General features: G+C 43.1%; 3 protein-coding genes across 4 annotated transcripts in view; all 3 read left to right on the top strand.

Annotated features, from left to right (window-relative positions):
- Positions 1-4,306, top strand: part of ftcd (formimidoyltransferase cyclodeaminase) — a 5,103-nt gene extending 797 nt beyond the window's left edge. Inside the window, exons 2-15 of the mRNA XM_037091427.1 lie at positions 1-159; positions 482-665; positions 743-871; positions 1,178-1,266; positions 1,347-1,526; positions 1,614-1,751; positions 1,863-1,994; positions 2,078-2,139; positions 2,215-2,341; positions 2,418-2,579; positions 2,667-2,710; positions 2,879-3,017; positions 3,258-3,353; positions 4,053-4,306. Coding sequence (XP_036947322.1) covers positions 106-159; positions 482-665; positions 743-871; positions 1,178-1,266; positions 1,347-1,526; positions 1,614-1,751; positions 1,863-1,994; positions 2,078-2,139; positions 2,215-2,341; positions 2,418-2,579; positions 2,667-2,710; positions 2,879-3,017; positions 3,258-3,353; positions 4,053-4,136 — 1,620 coding nt within the window. The 5' untranslated portion in view covers positions 1-105 and the 3' untranslated portion in view covers positions 4,137-4,306. The remainder of the gene's footprint in view (positions 160-481; positions 666-742; positions 872-1,177; positions 1,267-1,346; positions 1,527-1,613; positions 1,752-1,862; positions 1,995-2,077; positions 2,140-2,214; positions 2,342-2,417; positions 2,580-2,666; positions 2,711-2,878; positions 3,018-3,257; positions 3,354-4,052) is intronic.
- Positions 4,307-4,427: 121 nt separating this feature from the next.
- LOC119015448 lies at positions 4,428-10,228 on the top strand. Of its 2 annotated transcripts, none has more exons than XM_037091429.1 (4): positions 4,428-5,028; positions 5,922-6,038; positions 6,924-7,030; positions 8,223-10,228. In XM_037091429.1, exons 1-4 carry the CDS (start codon positions 4,668-4,670, stop codon positions 8,325-8,327), a joined length of 690 nt encoding a protein of 229 aa, XP_036947324.1. In that variant the 5' UTR covers positions 4,428-4,667; the 3' UTR covers positions 8,328-10,228. The 2 variants fall into 2 exon arrangements, with proteins under 2 accessions (XP_036947324.1, XP_036947323.1); XM_037091428.1 differs by having other exon boundaries at positions 5,910-6,038.
- A 3,643-nt stretch (positions 10,229-13,871) lies between these two features.
- The window catches only part of LOC119015530 (BCL-6 corepressor-like), a 33,364-nt gene continuing 31,252 nt past the window's right edge, over positions 13,872-15,983 (top strand). The window contains exon 1 of the mRNA XM_037091599.1: positions 13,872-14,471. The gene's annotated coding sequence lies outside the window, so the exon portion shown is untranslated. The remainder of the gene's footprint in view (positions 14,472-15,983) is intronic.

Here is a 15,983-nt window from a genome sequence, read left to right as displayed (position 1 = left end):
CGACCTACTTACAGAGCGGCTGCAGACCTGAGCTGTTAATGATTGACCAGGCCGAGTCGCGCTGCGGCGGTCTGAGCTGAACGCTGCATCCAGTCTGCAGACAACATGGCTCAGCTGGTGGAGTGTGTCCCCAACTTCTCTGAGGGTCGAAACAAAGAGGTCGGTTATTTAATATTAACGTTTATATTCCTGAATCGATCGCTGCATGTTGCTTCTGCTGAAGGTGTTGACACTCTGCTGTTTTATAGACTTTGCATTATGGTTTCCAATTCCAAAACTTTGTACCTGTTTCATCACTGAGACAGTGAAATATGTTGAAATACGACCCAAATACTGGAACTACTTTAAAGTACAGTACTGAAGTTAGTGAAGTAGCTGCAGAGTGACATTTACATGGCAAACAAAACTCTGTATGTGTTGAAAAATGTCAAATGAACAAACAGGAGACATGATGTGTGAGATGATGATGCTCCTGTGTCAGGTGATCGATGCCATCGCAGCCGCCATCTCAGGCAGCGCCGGCTGCAGCCTGCTGGACGTCGACCCCGGAGCCTCCACCAACCGGACCGTCTACACCTTCGTGGGCCCTCCGGAGGCCGTGGTGGAGGGAGCGCTGAACGCCGCCCGGCAGGCCTTCAGCCTCATCGACATGAGCAAACACTCAGGTCAGCAGCGTCCTGCAGCGACGCACCACAGTGTGTTGTACAGGAGTTAACACCTGACGTGTGTGTTACCTGTTCAGGTGAGCATCCTCGGACCGGAGCGATGGACGTCTGTCCCTTCATCCCCGTCCAGAACGTCTCCATGGACGACTGCGTCAACTGCGCCAACGTGTTTGGACAGAAACTTGCAGAAATGCTGCACGTTCCTGGTGAGATGCAAATATATATAAAATATAATATATATATATATATATATATATATATATATATCTATATATATATATATATATATATATATATATATATAGATAGATATATAGATATAACACATTTATAATCAAAACTATAAATAGACTTTAATGAAAACTTGTACAGTTTTATAACTTTTGAGATGTGTTGAAACATTGATTGAGACAATAAGAACCTCCTGACGTCATCACCAACAACATGCAGCATGACAGATGTTAGCATCTGCAGAGCCACGTTAGCAGCTCGGCTCTTTATTTCCTCCACAGTGTATCTTTACGGAGAAGCAGCACGAAAAGAAACGAGAAGAAATCTTCCATCTGTGCGAGCCGGAGAGTACGAAGCTTTACCTGAGAAGGTGAGACACGTAGAAAACATATCAAACTTTAAAATGTTTGAGTTTTTCTCTGATTCTTGTGTTTGTTCTCTCTCCTGCAGTTGCAGCGTGATGATTGGGCCCCGGACTTCGGTCCAGCCGAGTTCGTACCGTCATGGGGCGCCACGGTAACCGGCGCTCGCAAGTTCCTCATCGCCTACAACGTGAACCTGATCAGCACCAAGGAGCAGGCTCATCGCATCGCTCTGGACATCCGGGAGCAGGGCCGGGGGAAAGACCAGGTGCATGCTGGGAGTCTGAGTTCATCATGTCTACAGTCTGTTTTTATCTTTGTTCTCATCACATGACCTTTGTGTTGTGTGCTGCAGCCCGGGCTGCTGAAGAAGGTGCAGGGGATGGGCTGGTACCTGGATGAGGCCAACCTGGCTCAGGTGTCCACCAACATCCTGGACTACGAGCTGACGCCCCTCCACACCGTGTACGAGGAGATCTGCCGCAACGCCGAGGTGAGAGGTCGAGTCTCATACACGTCACTTTGATAAGGTTTTAGCTGCAGCTGCAGAATCTGTATTTGTGATATTTGCTCGTTCTGATTACTGGCAGCGTGTTGTGTTCAGGACCTGAAGCTGCCGGTGGTCGGCTCTCAGATCGTCGGTCTGATTCCTCTCAGGGCTCTGCTGGACTCCGCTGACTTCTACATCAACAGAGACGGACTCTTCATCGTGGAAGAGGAGCACAAAGTCCGGCTGGTCAGCGATCGGACGACATGAAGCAGGAAGTTACATCACAGTGACGCTACAAACACCTGACGTGTCTGTTTGTGTGTCGACAGGTGATCAGTAAACTCGGCCTCGACTCTCTCGGTGCATTCGACCCGAAGGAGAGAATCATCGAGTGAGTTCACAGTTGGTTGGTTTGTAATATACTCGAGTACCGTTCTGAGGTATTAAGTGCACGGCTGTTTGTCAGGTACATGGTGAGGCCACAGCAGGACAGCCGGCTGGTGTCTCTGTCTCTGCAGCAGTTCGTCCACAGTGTCGGCGCTCGGACGGCGGCTCCTGGTGGAGGATCGGTTTCTGCCGCCATCGCCGCTCTGGTACGAACAAACAGGTCTGTGTGACAGGAAGTCAAACACCTCCAGACATCTGAGTGACGACCTCTCTGTGCTGCAGGGGGCAGCGCTGGGCGCCATGGTGGGTCAGATGACTTACGGGAAGAGGCAGTTTGAGAACCTGGACGGTGTGATGAGGAGGCTGATTCCTCCGTTTCATCAGGCCATGAACGAGCTGCTGCTGATGGTGGACGCCGACTCGTCTGCCTTTAACAGCTACATGGTGAGCAGCACGCTCCGAACACCGACGCCTCACACTTTACCTGTCATCCTCCCTCTAAGGTTCTGTGTTTGTCTCTTTCTGTTGCAGGCGGCGCTGAAAATGCCCAAAAACACAGCTGAAGAAATAAAAAGGTGATTTTGTAAAAATCCACAAAGCATCTCGATGACGCTCAGTGTCCAGCAGGAGGCTCCAAACGTTACACGTCGCTGACTGCTGTCCTCAGCAGACATGAGCTCATCCATCCAGTGAGAAGTGACAGAGAATCATTCTGTCCTCTAACGCTGATGTTTGTGTGCCAGGCGAGCGGCTGCGATGCAGGAGGGTCTGCAGCGAGCAGTGGGCGTCCCGCTGGCGCTGGCCGAGCGGGTCAGCGTCCTCTGGCCGGTTCTTAAAGAAATGGTCGTCTACGGAAACATCGCCTGCAAGTCCGACGCTCAGGTGACGCCAACACATTCACTGTTTTTATTTCTGTGGGAGTTTGGATCTCCTGCCACAGAACAGACCGGGTCGGGTCAGCCAGCAGGAAACCTCGACATAACCTGTAGCACCTGTGTGTGTGTGTGTGTGTGTGTCTGTGTGTGTGTGTGTGTCTGTGTGTGTGTGTGTGTCTGTGTGTGTGTCTGTGTGTGTGTCTGTGTGTGTGTGTGTGTGTGTGTGTGTGTGTGTGTGTGTGTTCAGGTGGCAGCGAAGGCGTTGGAGGCGGCCGTGTTCGGCGCGTATTACAACGTCACCATCAACCTCAAAGACATCACAGACGAAACCTTCAGGACGGCTGTGAGTGCTTCTTAAATCACGTGTACTCGTTCAGCAGTGATGGAGAGTAACTGAGCAACATTTACTCACGTGATGTATTTAAGCTTTGAGCTTCTTTTCTTCACCTTTTCTGTCTGACAGCTTGAGTCACGAGTAACTTGAAGTGCTTTTAACTTTAGAAACTCTTTTTTCAACAATCAGACAAACGTAAATATATCATTTATCATTTTCCTGATATTTTTCCTCAGCTGCTGTTTAAACAGTCTGAGTGTATCAACAGAGTTATATGTTCCAAATCTCTACAACTTTTAAAGCCAGACTTGCAGTTTAGCTTCTCCACATCCAGCATGCGCACAGATTTCATTCACTAGTTATATCATCAGATACTTTTACTGGAGTACTGTACGTCTGGGTGATGAATTATACACGATGTCTTTACGTGCAGCGCTGCACAGACGTGTGTACTTGCTGCACAGACTTGTGTACTTGCTGCACAGACTTGTGTACTTGCTGCACAGACGTGTGTACTTGCTGCACAGACGTGTGTACTTGCTGCACAGACTTGTGTACTTGCTGCACAGACTTGTGTACTTGCTGCACAGACTTGTGTACTTGCTGCACAGACTTGTGTACTTGCTGCACAGACTTGTGTACTTGCTGCACAGACGTGTGTACTTGATAGTCATCAGTTTGTGTTCCTGTTGTCCTTTTGTGCCGCAGACTCAGAAGAGAGCGTCGGCGTTGCTGCAGGAAGCGAAGGAGAGTGCCGCCGCCGTCCTCCACGCCGCCGAGAAGAGAAACTGAAGTTTGACCTCTGATTGTGATGCTCTGTGTTGAAACCTGATGGTTGCAGGACCGAGACTGTTACTCATGTGTAGGTCATCTGTAGTATTAACTGTAAATGATCAACATGATGAAATGTTCACAGATGATTTATGTCCACAGTTACATAATAAACAGATAACTGAACCTGAGGACTGTCTGGGAGTTTGAGGTTCTGGGTCAGAAGGTGTGGTTAACAAAGGTGTTACCGTCTGTTTCTTCAGTGTCTTCAGGTGAATTAAACCTCCAACAGTCAGACCTCAAAACGCCTTAAAATCTGTCTTAGAATCAGTCCATCCCACAGCTTCCTGCTGCAGACAGGGCGAACACTTCTCACTTCCTGTTGATGAGCGTCTGACTCAGACTGGGTGCTTGTGGTTTAAAGTTTGTACAATAACATTATTACCTCATGAAACAGGAAGGGAAGACTTTTTTTTTTCTTGTGAAGGAAGAAGCAGCTCAAAATCAGAGCGGCGTGAGGTTTCAGACAGTCGGCTCTGGTCGTAGCTGATCATGGATCTGCTTTGGATCATCCTCCCGGTGCTTCTGGGTCACGTTCATGCCGAGAACGTGATCGAGGTGAAGGTGCTGCTGGGTCAAAGCAGAACCTTAAACTGCTCCATTAATGACACGCAGAAGATCTACTGGTACCTGGAGATACGCAGCCGGTTCAGAGCTCTCATTGTTGAAACGATGAGGGATGATCCCAGTGATAACATGTACTATGTTCATCCATCCAAAACCAAATATGAAGCCATCGAGGGAAGAAGACTTGTGATCAGAAACATCACAGCAGAAGACTGCAGGCTGTATTCCTGCGCCAGGAGGAACAGCGACAACGTTATTTTCATCGACACGTTCAGCATCGTCTCAGGTGAGAACCATGTTTTCTATCAGCTGCTGTTGTAACGATGAAATCCTCTCCTATAGTTTCACTTCTGCGGCTTCACAGTTAAATTCTGCTAAACAACTGAAGCAGATGAGACTTGATTTAATTCTTATTATATATGTATAGTAACTTTATCTGTCATTTAAAATACAATTACCAAATAAATCTTCATTAACTTTAAAATTGTTCACACTCTTTCATTCTTATAGTTTTATTTTGTCTTTTAACTCTTTGCAGTTTGTTGTTTTGCACCAACAGACCAACACAAATTCTTCGTATGTGTCAACTTAATCAGCAATAAGAGTGATTCTGAGCAAAACTAGAAATCATTGCTACCACCCCTCATCAGTGTTGAAGGCAGCTGAGTACATTTACTCACATGCTGTATTTAATACTGTCCTGCTTCTTCAGTGGATGGGACACTGGACTCTGGTCGTGGATCTGCTTTCTGTTGATATTAATATTTAAACTCTCTGAGGCGTTCAGAAGGTGGAGCACGTCTTCGCTGTGTGAACTGAAGTGTTCCTGTCAGAGCTCAGGTCTCTCATGTGAACTTTGAAGTGTAATTGATTAAGATGTTACTGGAGGGAAGAATCTCCAGTCCAGTCGACCTGGACAGACGTGTGTGAAGCTAACAGTGGACGCCTGTTTTCAAAAAGGCGATGATAAGCACTCTGCACATGCTGCAGCATCACGCTGTTGGTCGCAGATTCTTTGGCAAGTTTTGCTTCATCATTCAGCATCTGACTCCACACTGTAATACTTCCTGTCATAACTTCCCTGAAACAGTCTGACGATCGTGCCAACTTCAAGGCTTCAGTCAAAGAGTTGTGCAAACACGTCTGAAGCTAAAAGTGACATTTCAGCTCTTTCATCAGACGTTTCCAACCAGTCAGAGGCAAACTACCAAGCGCCCGTCAGCAGTATCTGGCAGAGTGACCTCATCACCTGCAGCTCGCTGGGTCTGAACCTCGTCCTCCTCTTAGTGGTTACAGGTGAGTCGTTCTTCACGTTTCACCCCTGAAGACTTTGTGGCTCTGCACTATAAACACCAGGAGCTTCTGCACGTGTCCAGCAGCTCAGTGGCATCGTGTTGTTGTGCTGCTTGTTCAGAAGTCAACTGCCTTGTAATTATTATCATAATTAGAAATCAAAAACCAAATCATGTGTCACAACAGTAAACCAGCCAATGATTCAGGAGGAAAAAGAAAGATCTGCAACTTTTCTAAAACCATAAAAACAACTTCAAAGAGTCCTCAAAGCTAAAGGACTGAACCGCTGCGACAGCAAATAAGTACCATAGTTCTGTTAGACAGAGAACGTATTTCACATGAGAAACAAACCACGTTAGGTTACAGTTACATTAAATAACAGTTAGAAAGAAGTTCCAACCTGACATAAGTTGTGTTAGTAACCATGTTTGTTTACCCAAAAGTTACATTAAATACATGATCTACATTAAATATGTTACCTCAGTTTTGTTCAACACAAATCACTAACAGCTTGTTTACAAGAAAGTCATTTGAATTTCAGTATGTGACTCAAATCATGTTTCATGTGAAAAACAAAGTTAAAGACATGTTAACTTGTGTTTCTTTTGAAAAACAAGCTGTTTGTTTTCATGAAATTACATTAAATACATAATATAAGTTAAGTTTGTAGATTTACTGGGGACAGGAAGCTCAGTCTCCTGACAGTCCAGGTACGTTATTGCATTTAACATAAGAAACAAACTGTGTTGATGTAAAAGTTGTGTTAAATATCTAAAGTAAGTGATGCATGTGATGAAAGTTATCCTTCACATGAACACCTGACGTTAGTCCAGTGTGACGTCATGTTGGTTGACAGGTGAAGTGACTCACCTGACGCTCTCCCTGCAGGTTTGGTGTCTAAGTCTCTGTGTTCGAAGAGTCAGAACTGCAACAACCAGCTGAAAGAATCTGATGGCTTCAACTGTGAGAACCTGGAGACGGTGGAGACGCCGCAGGTAAACACACCACTGCTACCGACTGAGACACGACGGCTACTGTGATACAACAAGTGCTGCTAACTGTGATACAACAAGTGCTGCTAACTGAGATACAACAAGTGCTGCTAACTGAGATACAACAAGTGCTGCTGCTAACTGAGATACAACAAGTGCTGCTAACTGAGATACAACAAGTGCTGCTAACTGAGATACAACAAGTGCTGCTGCTAACTGTGATACAACAAGTGCTGCTGCTAACTGTGATAAAACAAGTGCTGCTAACTGTGATACAACAACAAGTGCTGCTAACTGTGATACAACAAGTGCTGCTAACTGAGATACAACAAGTGCTGCTGCTAACTGTGATACAACAAGTGCTGCTGCTAACTGTGATAAAACAAGTGCTGCTAACTGTGATACAACAACAAGTGCTGCTAACTGTGATACAACAAGTGCTGCTGCTAACTGTGATACAACAACAAGTGCTGCTAACTGTGATACAACAAGTGCTGCTAACTGTGATACAACAACAAGTGCTGCTAACTGAGATACAACAAGTGCTGCTAACTGTGATACAACAAGTGCTGCTAACTGAGATACAACAAGTGCTGCTAACTGTGATACAACAAGTGCTGCTGCTAACTGTGATACAACAACAAGTGCTGCTAACTGAGATACAACAAGTGCTGCTAACTGTGATACAACAAGTGCTGCTGCTAACTGTGATACAACAACAAGTGCTGCTGCTAACTGTGATACAACAAGTGCTGCTAACTGTGATACAACAAGTGCTGCTGCTAACTGAGATACAACAACAAGTGCTGCTGCTAACTGAGATACAACAAGTGCTGCTAACTGTGATACAACAAGTGCTGCTGCTAACTGAGATACAACAAGTGCTGCTAACTGTGATACAACAAGTGCTGCTGCTAACTGAGATACAACAAGTGCTGCTAACTGAGATACAACAAGTGCTGCTGCTAACTGAGATACAACAAGTGCTGCTAACTGTGATACAACAAGTGCTGCTGCTAACTGAGACACAACAAGTGCTGCTAACTGTGATACAACAAGTGCTGCTGCTAACTGAGATACAACAACTAGTGCTGCTGCTGTTATTCTGCTGCTGACTTCCCTCCAGCTGCTCTCAGTATCTTCACCAGCGCTCCACATGCACTTTACTGTACTCGGTCCTCCTGTTGTGTTTCAGTACGAGGAGATCCAGCTGGATCGAGCCGGCCCGCCTGCTGCGCCTCCTTCAGAGTGTATTTACTACAAAGCTCAGCTGCCTCAAGCGACGCTGCCTCGGCACTGACACCTGAGACACCTGAGACACCTGGACAGCAGCCCAGATACCTGTAGCATTCACTGTATCTTTGACTTGACTACCTCAAGAAAACACTACAGACGAACCAGTCAGAGGACTGGTTATGTCTGACTGTGACCTGAGCCGAGCTGCCACTGTCGTCAGAACTTTCTCCCTCCGGGTGGTTAACGCTTCTCATCTTTGAGGAACCCCATCAGAACACCATCTGTTTGGGGTTTCAGACATTGGCTGTAAATGAACTGAATGATTATTTATATGTATGAGAGACAAACCAAAACCTCAAAGCTTCTGTTGGCCCAGTCTGACTTTTGTAGACACAGGTCTTGTGGTTTGACCTGAGTTTGAGCAGCATCAAATGTTTATTCACCAGCGAGGCCTCTTGTCATGTGGTGGGTTGAAGCTCACAGTGAAGTTCCTGTTTTGTTGTCAGAGCTTCATCACAGCAGCAGCTCCACCGCTGATCAGTTATTCAGTCTGTCAAGAAACTCTGTTTGCATGAACCATCCTGAACTTCTCTCATCTGTTTCTGAAGAATTGTTCTCTTTCCAAAATTAACCTCAGAACTGCCGTCAGTTTAAAATTAATCACAATTCCTGTGAAATACTTCCTGTTTATTGTGCAACTTTGGACCTTCTAGACCTGAGTTGGCAAATTTCAGTCATCTCATGAGTGTTTTGATGACTCAGCAGTGTTTAAGTTCATCCGACTCAACTTGTGAACTGGTTGAGTAACATTCAGCCTGCGGGCTCGAGCCTCATTTCACAAAGAAACGAATAATAAAACTAAACATCCAAACTAGGAGGTCTCAGTGCAGTGAAAAGCTCTGCTTGGTTCTAATAGTTCCCTTTGATTAAATCTAATATCAAATACATGTTTAAATCAGAGCCACAAGTTATTTCCTGAAATAATGTACGAAAATGTCAAAAACTGATCCAAAGATTTTTCGATCCATCCCTTTTTTCTGGATCTGCACCAAAAGTCATCAGGACCTGTTCTGGGCTGAGACCCAACTTCTGTTGAAGTTTGGTGGAAATCTGTGAAAAGATTATTTTAGTGTAAAGACGAAAGTTCCCTCTTAACTGATGTGCATCTCACTTCCTTTCCAGTGATCTCTTTCAAATGAAGAGAAGTTCTGCAGGGGAGATTCCTGGACGTCACAGAACACGTAAACGTCCGAAAGGTCTCAGAATTTAGACAACAAGATATTTAAAATCTTTAAAATAATATCAAAACATCAATATACACGTCAGAGTCGTCTGCAGATCGATTCACTTCACACGTCCTGCACTCAGTAATGTGGCACAACGTTAGCTTCAGTCCATTAGCATCTGTTCATTCACTTCTATTTATTAGCATCTATCTGTTAGCTTCAGTCCATTAGCATCTCTTCATTCACTTCTATTTATTAGCATCTATCTGTTAGCTTCAGTCCATTAGCCTCTATAGCAGTGAGCGTTTGTAGGATGAGTTTTTACCCGTTGAGCTTCATTGTGGGAGGACGTTGTTAGGAAACAGTCTGCTGATCAGAATGTGGGCGGATGAACCTCTGCAAACGAGATTTAACCTTTAAAATAACTTTGTCACACCTTCATGTTTTCTCCACAGTGAAATATTAAATCCCAAATGTTTTATGTCTAAAATATTACCGATGTGTTGTGCTTTGTTTTAGACTCAACGGCTCAACAGTTTTATCTCCATCACAGCTCTGAGCTGTGGGGTTTCTGAAGAAGTCTTCAGTCTTCAGTTTCCTTAAATGTGTGAACAACCACAATGAGAAGCTTGTTTGTTTGTTAAACCGCAGCAGTTTCACACAATCCTGACATTTCACTAGTTTTTTCAAATGCATTCGAGATTGAAAACAAGATTAAAACCTCCAGAAAACTTGTAAACTTTCTAGCTTTTTATTCCAAACTGCAGTTGCAAGTTTGGCAGCAGCAGCAGGTCTGTTAGACCACAGCTGGAGGTGTGAAGCTGTAAAAAACATCTCGACACTGTGGTCACAAACCAAACCAAGAACAAATCACCAGTGAAGTTCAAACATCCTGAAGCTTTTCCTCTTCCTGCCGCCCTGAACAGACCAACATCACCTCTGATTAACTCAGTCAGGTTTGGTTTCATAAACTACCGTCGCTACTTCCATCTTTACTTCATCACGAGTGAACCTGAGCAGCTCTGAGCTTTTTTATTCAGATATTTGATAAAAGTGTTGTTACTAAAGTGTACAGATACTCATTCTTAAGTGAAACTGTTGCACTGTGAATCATTTCAGAGAGCTTTGGAGAAAACATGATCTTTGAAATGGAAATAATTACCTTTTCAATGAGGCTGCAGCAGCATACATTTGTGGAAAATATGTATTTCCCCAAAACGAAGAGAAAATAAAATGTTTCTTCATGTATTTATAACTTGTGTATATTTCATTTACAGACCTCATGTTCTGTTTGTTTTGTTCTGTGCTAATTAAAAAAAGGAAATAGTTTGACAACATGTAAAGTCCAGCCTGAAGATGACAAGATACAAGAACTAAGAAGATACTTGTGAACAGATTATAGTTGTGTTGATGTGATCAGAACTGTACATACAGTACTTTACTCCGCGTTAGCAGTTAGCTTAGCTTAGCTTAGCTTTGGCTCCCTGCCCACAGACTGAGGCGCTGCTGTTCATCAACACACCTGATGAAGAGTTATAAACCTTCACTGTTCTCACTGTCAGATCAGCTGCTGGGATCAACTACAGTGACCTGTTGATACGTGTCTGTGTAACATGAATCTATAAAATGCTTTTATGTCTTAAAGTCAAACCAGAAAATGTTTAAGCTTCTTTGGTGAACACGTGTTTATCAGCATTTAAAGTGTGCCAGAGGTTATTTGGATGGTTAGTCAGTGAAACTGAAGTTCTAAGTATATGTGACCCACAGAAACCACATCCTGTTTCCAGCCGGCACATTCAGTCTGATGGAACCTGGAGGTCAAAGGTCACCTGATGCACAGAGACCACAGGTCTCTGTGCATCAGGTGACTCAGAGTCAGGCTCAGACTCAGACTCAGACTCAGACTCAGCAGACGACGTGTTCATATGAGCTTCATCTTTCTTCCTGTCTGGTCGATGTGAAGTGAGAGATTGGATCAGCTGTTGTTAGTTTTCCTGTCAGACGAGTGAATCAGCAGGTTTCACTGTGTGGAAACAGACTGTCTGCTGGTCCACACACAGGTCAGACCGTCACAGTCGTTCAGAACCATTCAGAACCATTCAGAATCACACTGAGTCCTGCAGGAAACTGAACTCTGTTTCCTTTGAATAATTAACAGTGTTTGAAAAACTTGTGTATGTATATTAATAAATATATGTATCAGTTACTTTTAGGGATACTTTTGATGCTTCGAGTACATTTATTTAAGACTTCTTACATTCACAAACATCGACACATCTGGAGATACAGGAAGGTAATCTGAAGAGCAACTAGTAACTAAAGCTGACAGACAGAAGTAATGGAGTAAAAGTGTGAAGTTACATAAAATGGACACACAAGTAAAGAACCTTAAAACTGTAACTGACCACATGAAGTAAATGTACTCAGTTACATCAGTGGAAACAGATCTTTGTGTAACTGAGGCGATTAATCAACACTCCACTACATTATTATCATGCATCACTGACTGTAACCAGGACAGTAACTAAGTACTTTTACTCAAGTACAGTACATGAACAAATTCATGGTGATTTACTGAGTACTTACATTTTATACACATTCTACTCCATTACTTCTGTCTGACAGCTTCACTTACCAGTTACTCTTCAGATTAGATAGATAAAGTCTGAAAGTCTCTGATGTTAAATGTAGTCGAGTATCAAAGTATCTGTAAAGTAACTGATCCATAGATCTACACGTGTAAACTGAGTCAGCTGATCATCACATCACTGTTTTTATTTGATTGATGAGAAAATGTGTTTATTTAAAATGTAATCTGTAAAGTAACTAGTAACTAAAGTAATCACATGAATGCAGTGGAGTGGAAGGATAAAGTAGCAGTAGTAGTAGTAACACGTGAATACTCAAGTAAATTAAAAGTATTGAAAGAACATTTCAGGTGAATGTTTCATATTTACAGTATGTTTGTGTAAACGTGCAGTTTGTAACATTTACACTCATACACATGTTTTATGTATCTATAATTACACACATATGTCACATGTGCGTCACTAAATCGCAAGTGATGACGTCATCTTTTGACTTAAATGCACATTATGATTATTACATCGTCATCATTTAATATAATTGCATTAATTAGTTTTAGTCATGTGATGTGTTGCAGTACCGTCTGCATCCACATGGACGAGCTGTGGTGCTACAAACTGAACACTGTGTGTGAGCAGTTTGTTTTACTTTATCATCATATTGTATTATTTATTGTATTATTGTCATTATTAATGTTTTAGTTGTTGATTGGCACAAATACAAACATAAATAAAGCAGATGTTTGAGACAGAGAGACAGAAGTGTAGAAGAAGAAAAACATTCAGTTCAAATGTTGGTGTGTAAATAAAAACAAATGTAGTTTATGATATTAATATAGAAGTTGATTTACTCCCGTTTCATTCTTAAAATCATGTCTGAATAAAACAGAACTGAGAGTGTGAGAGCGTCATACAGATGTGTGAAGTCAGCGTCATTAGTCCAGAACATCCCATCATCACTGCTGCTCTGCTTTCAAAATAAAACCATTTAAAACTTTAGCTTTACATTTTTTAACACGAATCCTGAGATTTAATGTTTGAATCATAAGTTAAAATCTGAGCCTAATAGTGGAATTGTTTATTGCCAGATGTCGTCCAGATGTTGCTGTAGTTGTTGAACAGGAAGTCCTCTGGACATCTTTTCCTCTCATTAGTTTGGTTTGTTTGGGAAAAAGTTTCAGTTCTGCTTTCTTTCCAACTTTAAGAGAGAGGAAAATTAACTGCTGATGTTCTGTGATCAGCTCAGAGCTCATCTCATGTTACCTAAGGACCATCTCTCACTCACTGTCGCTAGCAGGCTACGTAGCATGAGAGCTAATTAAGTAAACTCACAGAAGAACCTCCTGTTAACAGCTAACGAGGCTATAAGAACAGTGTGGAGGTCATTTAAATAACAACTATGAACACATTTAGAAACCACATTGACTCAAATATGGTTCAAATTGTTTATCAGGACTTTAATCACAGTTATTGGTTTACTGTCAGTGCTAGCTAGCTAGCTAGCGTCACCTACAGTGCTAGTGCTTTGCTGCCCCCTGTTGGTCTTCAGTGTGAATTGCACATGTGGCCAATTATCACACTGAATACTTCTGATCCACCACATGTTGCAGTACTTTTTACTTTGCTGCAGTTACTTTACACGTTTGTATTGTGTTATTTTATTTACTTTAGTTACTTTTGCTCATATGAAGTATCAAATCAAACACGCATCAACGGAGTGTGTTTCGCTGTGATTTTATTTTGAAGGAGAGCAGCGGAAACGCAACAGTTAATGTTGTGGATAACTTGACGGTTTGTAGCGTGAGACAGCGGTGGAGATAAAGAGAAGAAGAAGAAAAAGAAGGAGGAGAAGAAGAAGAGGAGGAGGAGGAGGAGGAGGCAGTGTCCGTGTGGAGGATAAACCCCGCAGACAAACAGACCGGACCGGACCGGACCGGACCGGAAAGAAAGACAACAAACGTGGCTCGCGCCACCCTGAGGAATATCACTTCATTTTTCGCTGTTGTTCTTAAATTTGCTGTTTTTCAAGCGGAGTTCTGTTCTGTTCCGGACAGCTGCTCCTGACCCGTGTGTGCGCCCGCTCAGAGGTGCTGCGAGGCTCTCACGCCAAACCTAATTTATAAAAACCTTCATTTAATATTTGTAAGGCAGTGTGTGTGTGTGTGTGTGTGTGTGTGTGTGTGTGTGTGTGTGTGTGTGTGTGTGCACGTGCGCGCCCACGCCCCCCGTCCCGTGTCCAGCATCAGCACGCGGCAGATCGATGAGGATGGATTTATTTACCTGAGCACGCGAGCAGAAGATTTAATTGTGTTCTGATGCTGCTTGTTTTTACCGGATGGATTCCTGGATATTAAATGATACAGAACTGGACTGGACACCACAGAAGAAGAGCAGAAGGTGAGTTTTATGACGTCTAACTCCTCTCTCTTTCTGTAGAAACACTTAATTTGGCACGAGACGTTCACCTGACACCTGAACGTTCACACTGCTGTGATGTCCACCCGGGATTTCACTGTACCTGCTGTGGAATCTGACTTTATTTAACTATCAAAATGCCAGAAAATTCCTGAAATGTCCCACAGAACGATTCCAGAGACTTTCAGGACTGAAAAAGCTCCTCTGCTTTGTTTGACTTCAGTTGTAGTTGTTGTTGTGTTTTCATGAACTGGAGAAGGCTGGTGTGGGTCAGGCTGGTACAGTTTATATAAATGTATATCACAAACATAAATTGTTATCCTAAGTTTTTTGGGAAACCCCCAAATGTGGGCGGAGTCAACAGGTGCTGTCCTCCAGCCAGGTGTTTCTCTCCTCCTGGTTCCATGTTCTCTCTTCTCGTCTTACAGCGTTTTGTTCTGAGTGTTGGAACGTTTCATTCTGTTTCAGTCTCTCAAGTCCAGACTTGTTTTTACCTGACGCAGTAAAATGATCCTGAGACACACTTACAACGACTAAAAAAGTTGCTGTAGGTAGAAAAAAAGTCAAAGGAAAAGTGATTCAGAAGCTTCAGGACTGTTTTAGTGACAATATATTAAAATATTAATATTTATAAATGGATGAAATATTGAAAACATAAAGAAACAAGAGGGAACCAGTGAAAGACTGTTAGCTTGAAGACAACAATGGCGGCTCCTCAGAAGGTTAGCGTAGCCGCTGCAGCATCAGTTCTGTCAGCGCTGGAGAGTTAATCGTGCATTTTACATTCTCTTTTCAAAAAACATAAAACGGCTGTTCCATATTGTACTGTGAAAAATGTTGTGTATGGTGGCAAATACTGATTGGCCCACAGCTTCATCCAATCAGCTGCCAAGGATTGTTTGAAAACTTCTGCCCTGTGTCCCAGACTTCCATCTGGAGCGTCTTATTGTCGTTTTATTTCCACTCTAACATTCAGATTTCAGATTAAACAGGTTTTGAGTTTATGACTCGTCTGACACGTTTGACCTTGTTAATGTCTAAAATCTAAGTGTCACTTCAGTTTGTCTGATGTATTTTGGTGGCGGTCGGAAGTTCTGCCAGTTCTTGGACTCACATTAACACAGACTCAGTGTTCAGAACCACACTCAGGACGATCTGGCACCGCCGTTATCTTCCTGCTCTTCTTTGTTTGACTGTGACGAGCTCAAACTTTAATGATCCCCGCGAGGAAAAACTTGAATTTATCCAGGACTGCCCACTGAATGCTGGGAAATCTGTTGCTGGAAGCATCCATTGAAAATAATATAAACTTCCTAAATATTTCTCTTTTTGTTTTACCTTTTGTTTCATTATATCTGAGCTCAGATCAGCGATTAAAGATCATTAAGTTCTGTTGTTCGTTCAGTTTCTGCGAGAAATTTGGCTGAAATCTGCCAAGAAAAGCCCAAGCTCTGTGTGTGTGTGTGTGTGTGTGTGTGTGTGTGTGTGTGTGTG

This window comes from Acanthopagrus latus, chromosome 24, assembly GCF_904848185.1.
Source record: "Acanthopagrus latus isolate v.2019 chromosome 24, fAcaLat1.1, whole genome shotgun sequence".
NCBI lineage: Eukaryota > Metazoa > Chordata > Actinopteri > Spariformes > Sparidae > Acanthopagrus > Acanthopagrus latus.
This window is presented reverse-complemented; position numbering and strand designations above follow the sequence as displayed.

Coding starts and splice junctions, on each gene's coding strand:
- LOC119015448 (XM_037091428.1), top strand. CDS start 4,668: ATGGATCTGCTTTGGATCATCCTCCCGGTGCTTCTGGGTCACGTTCAT. Junction 6,039..6,923: donor CCTCCTCTTAGTGGTTACAG/GTGAGTCGTTCT, acceptor CTCTCCCTGCAG/GTTTGGTGTCTAAGTCTCTG. Junction 7,031..8,222: donor AGACGGTGGAGACGCCGCAG/GTAAACACACCA, acceptor GTTGTGTTTCAG/TACGAGGAGATCCAGCTGGA.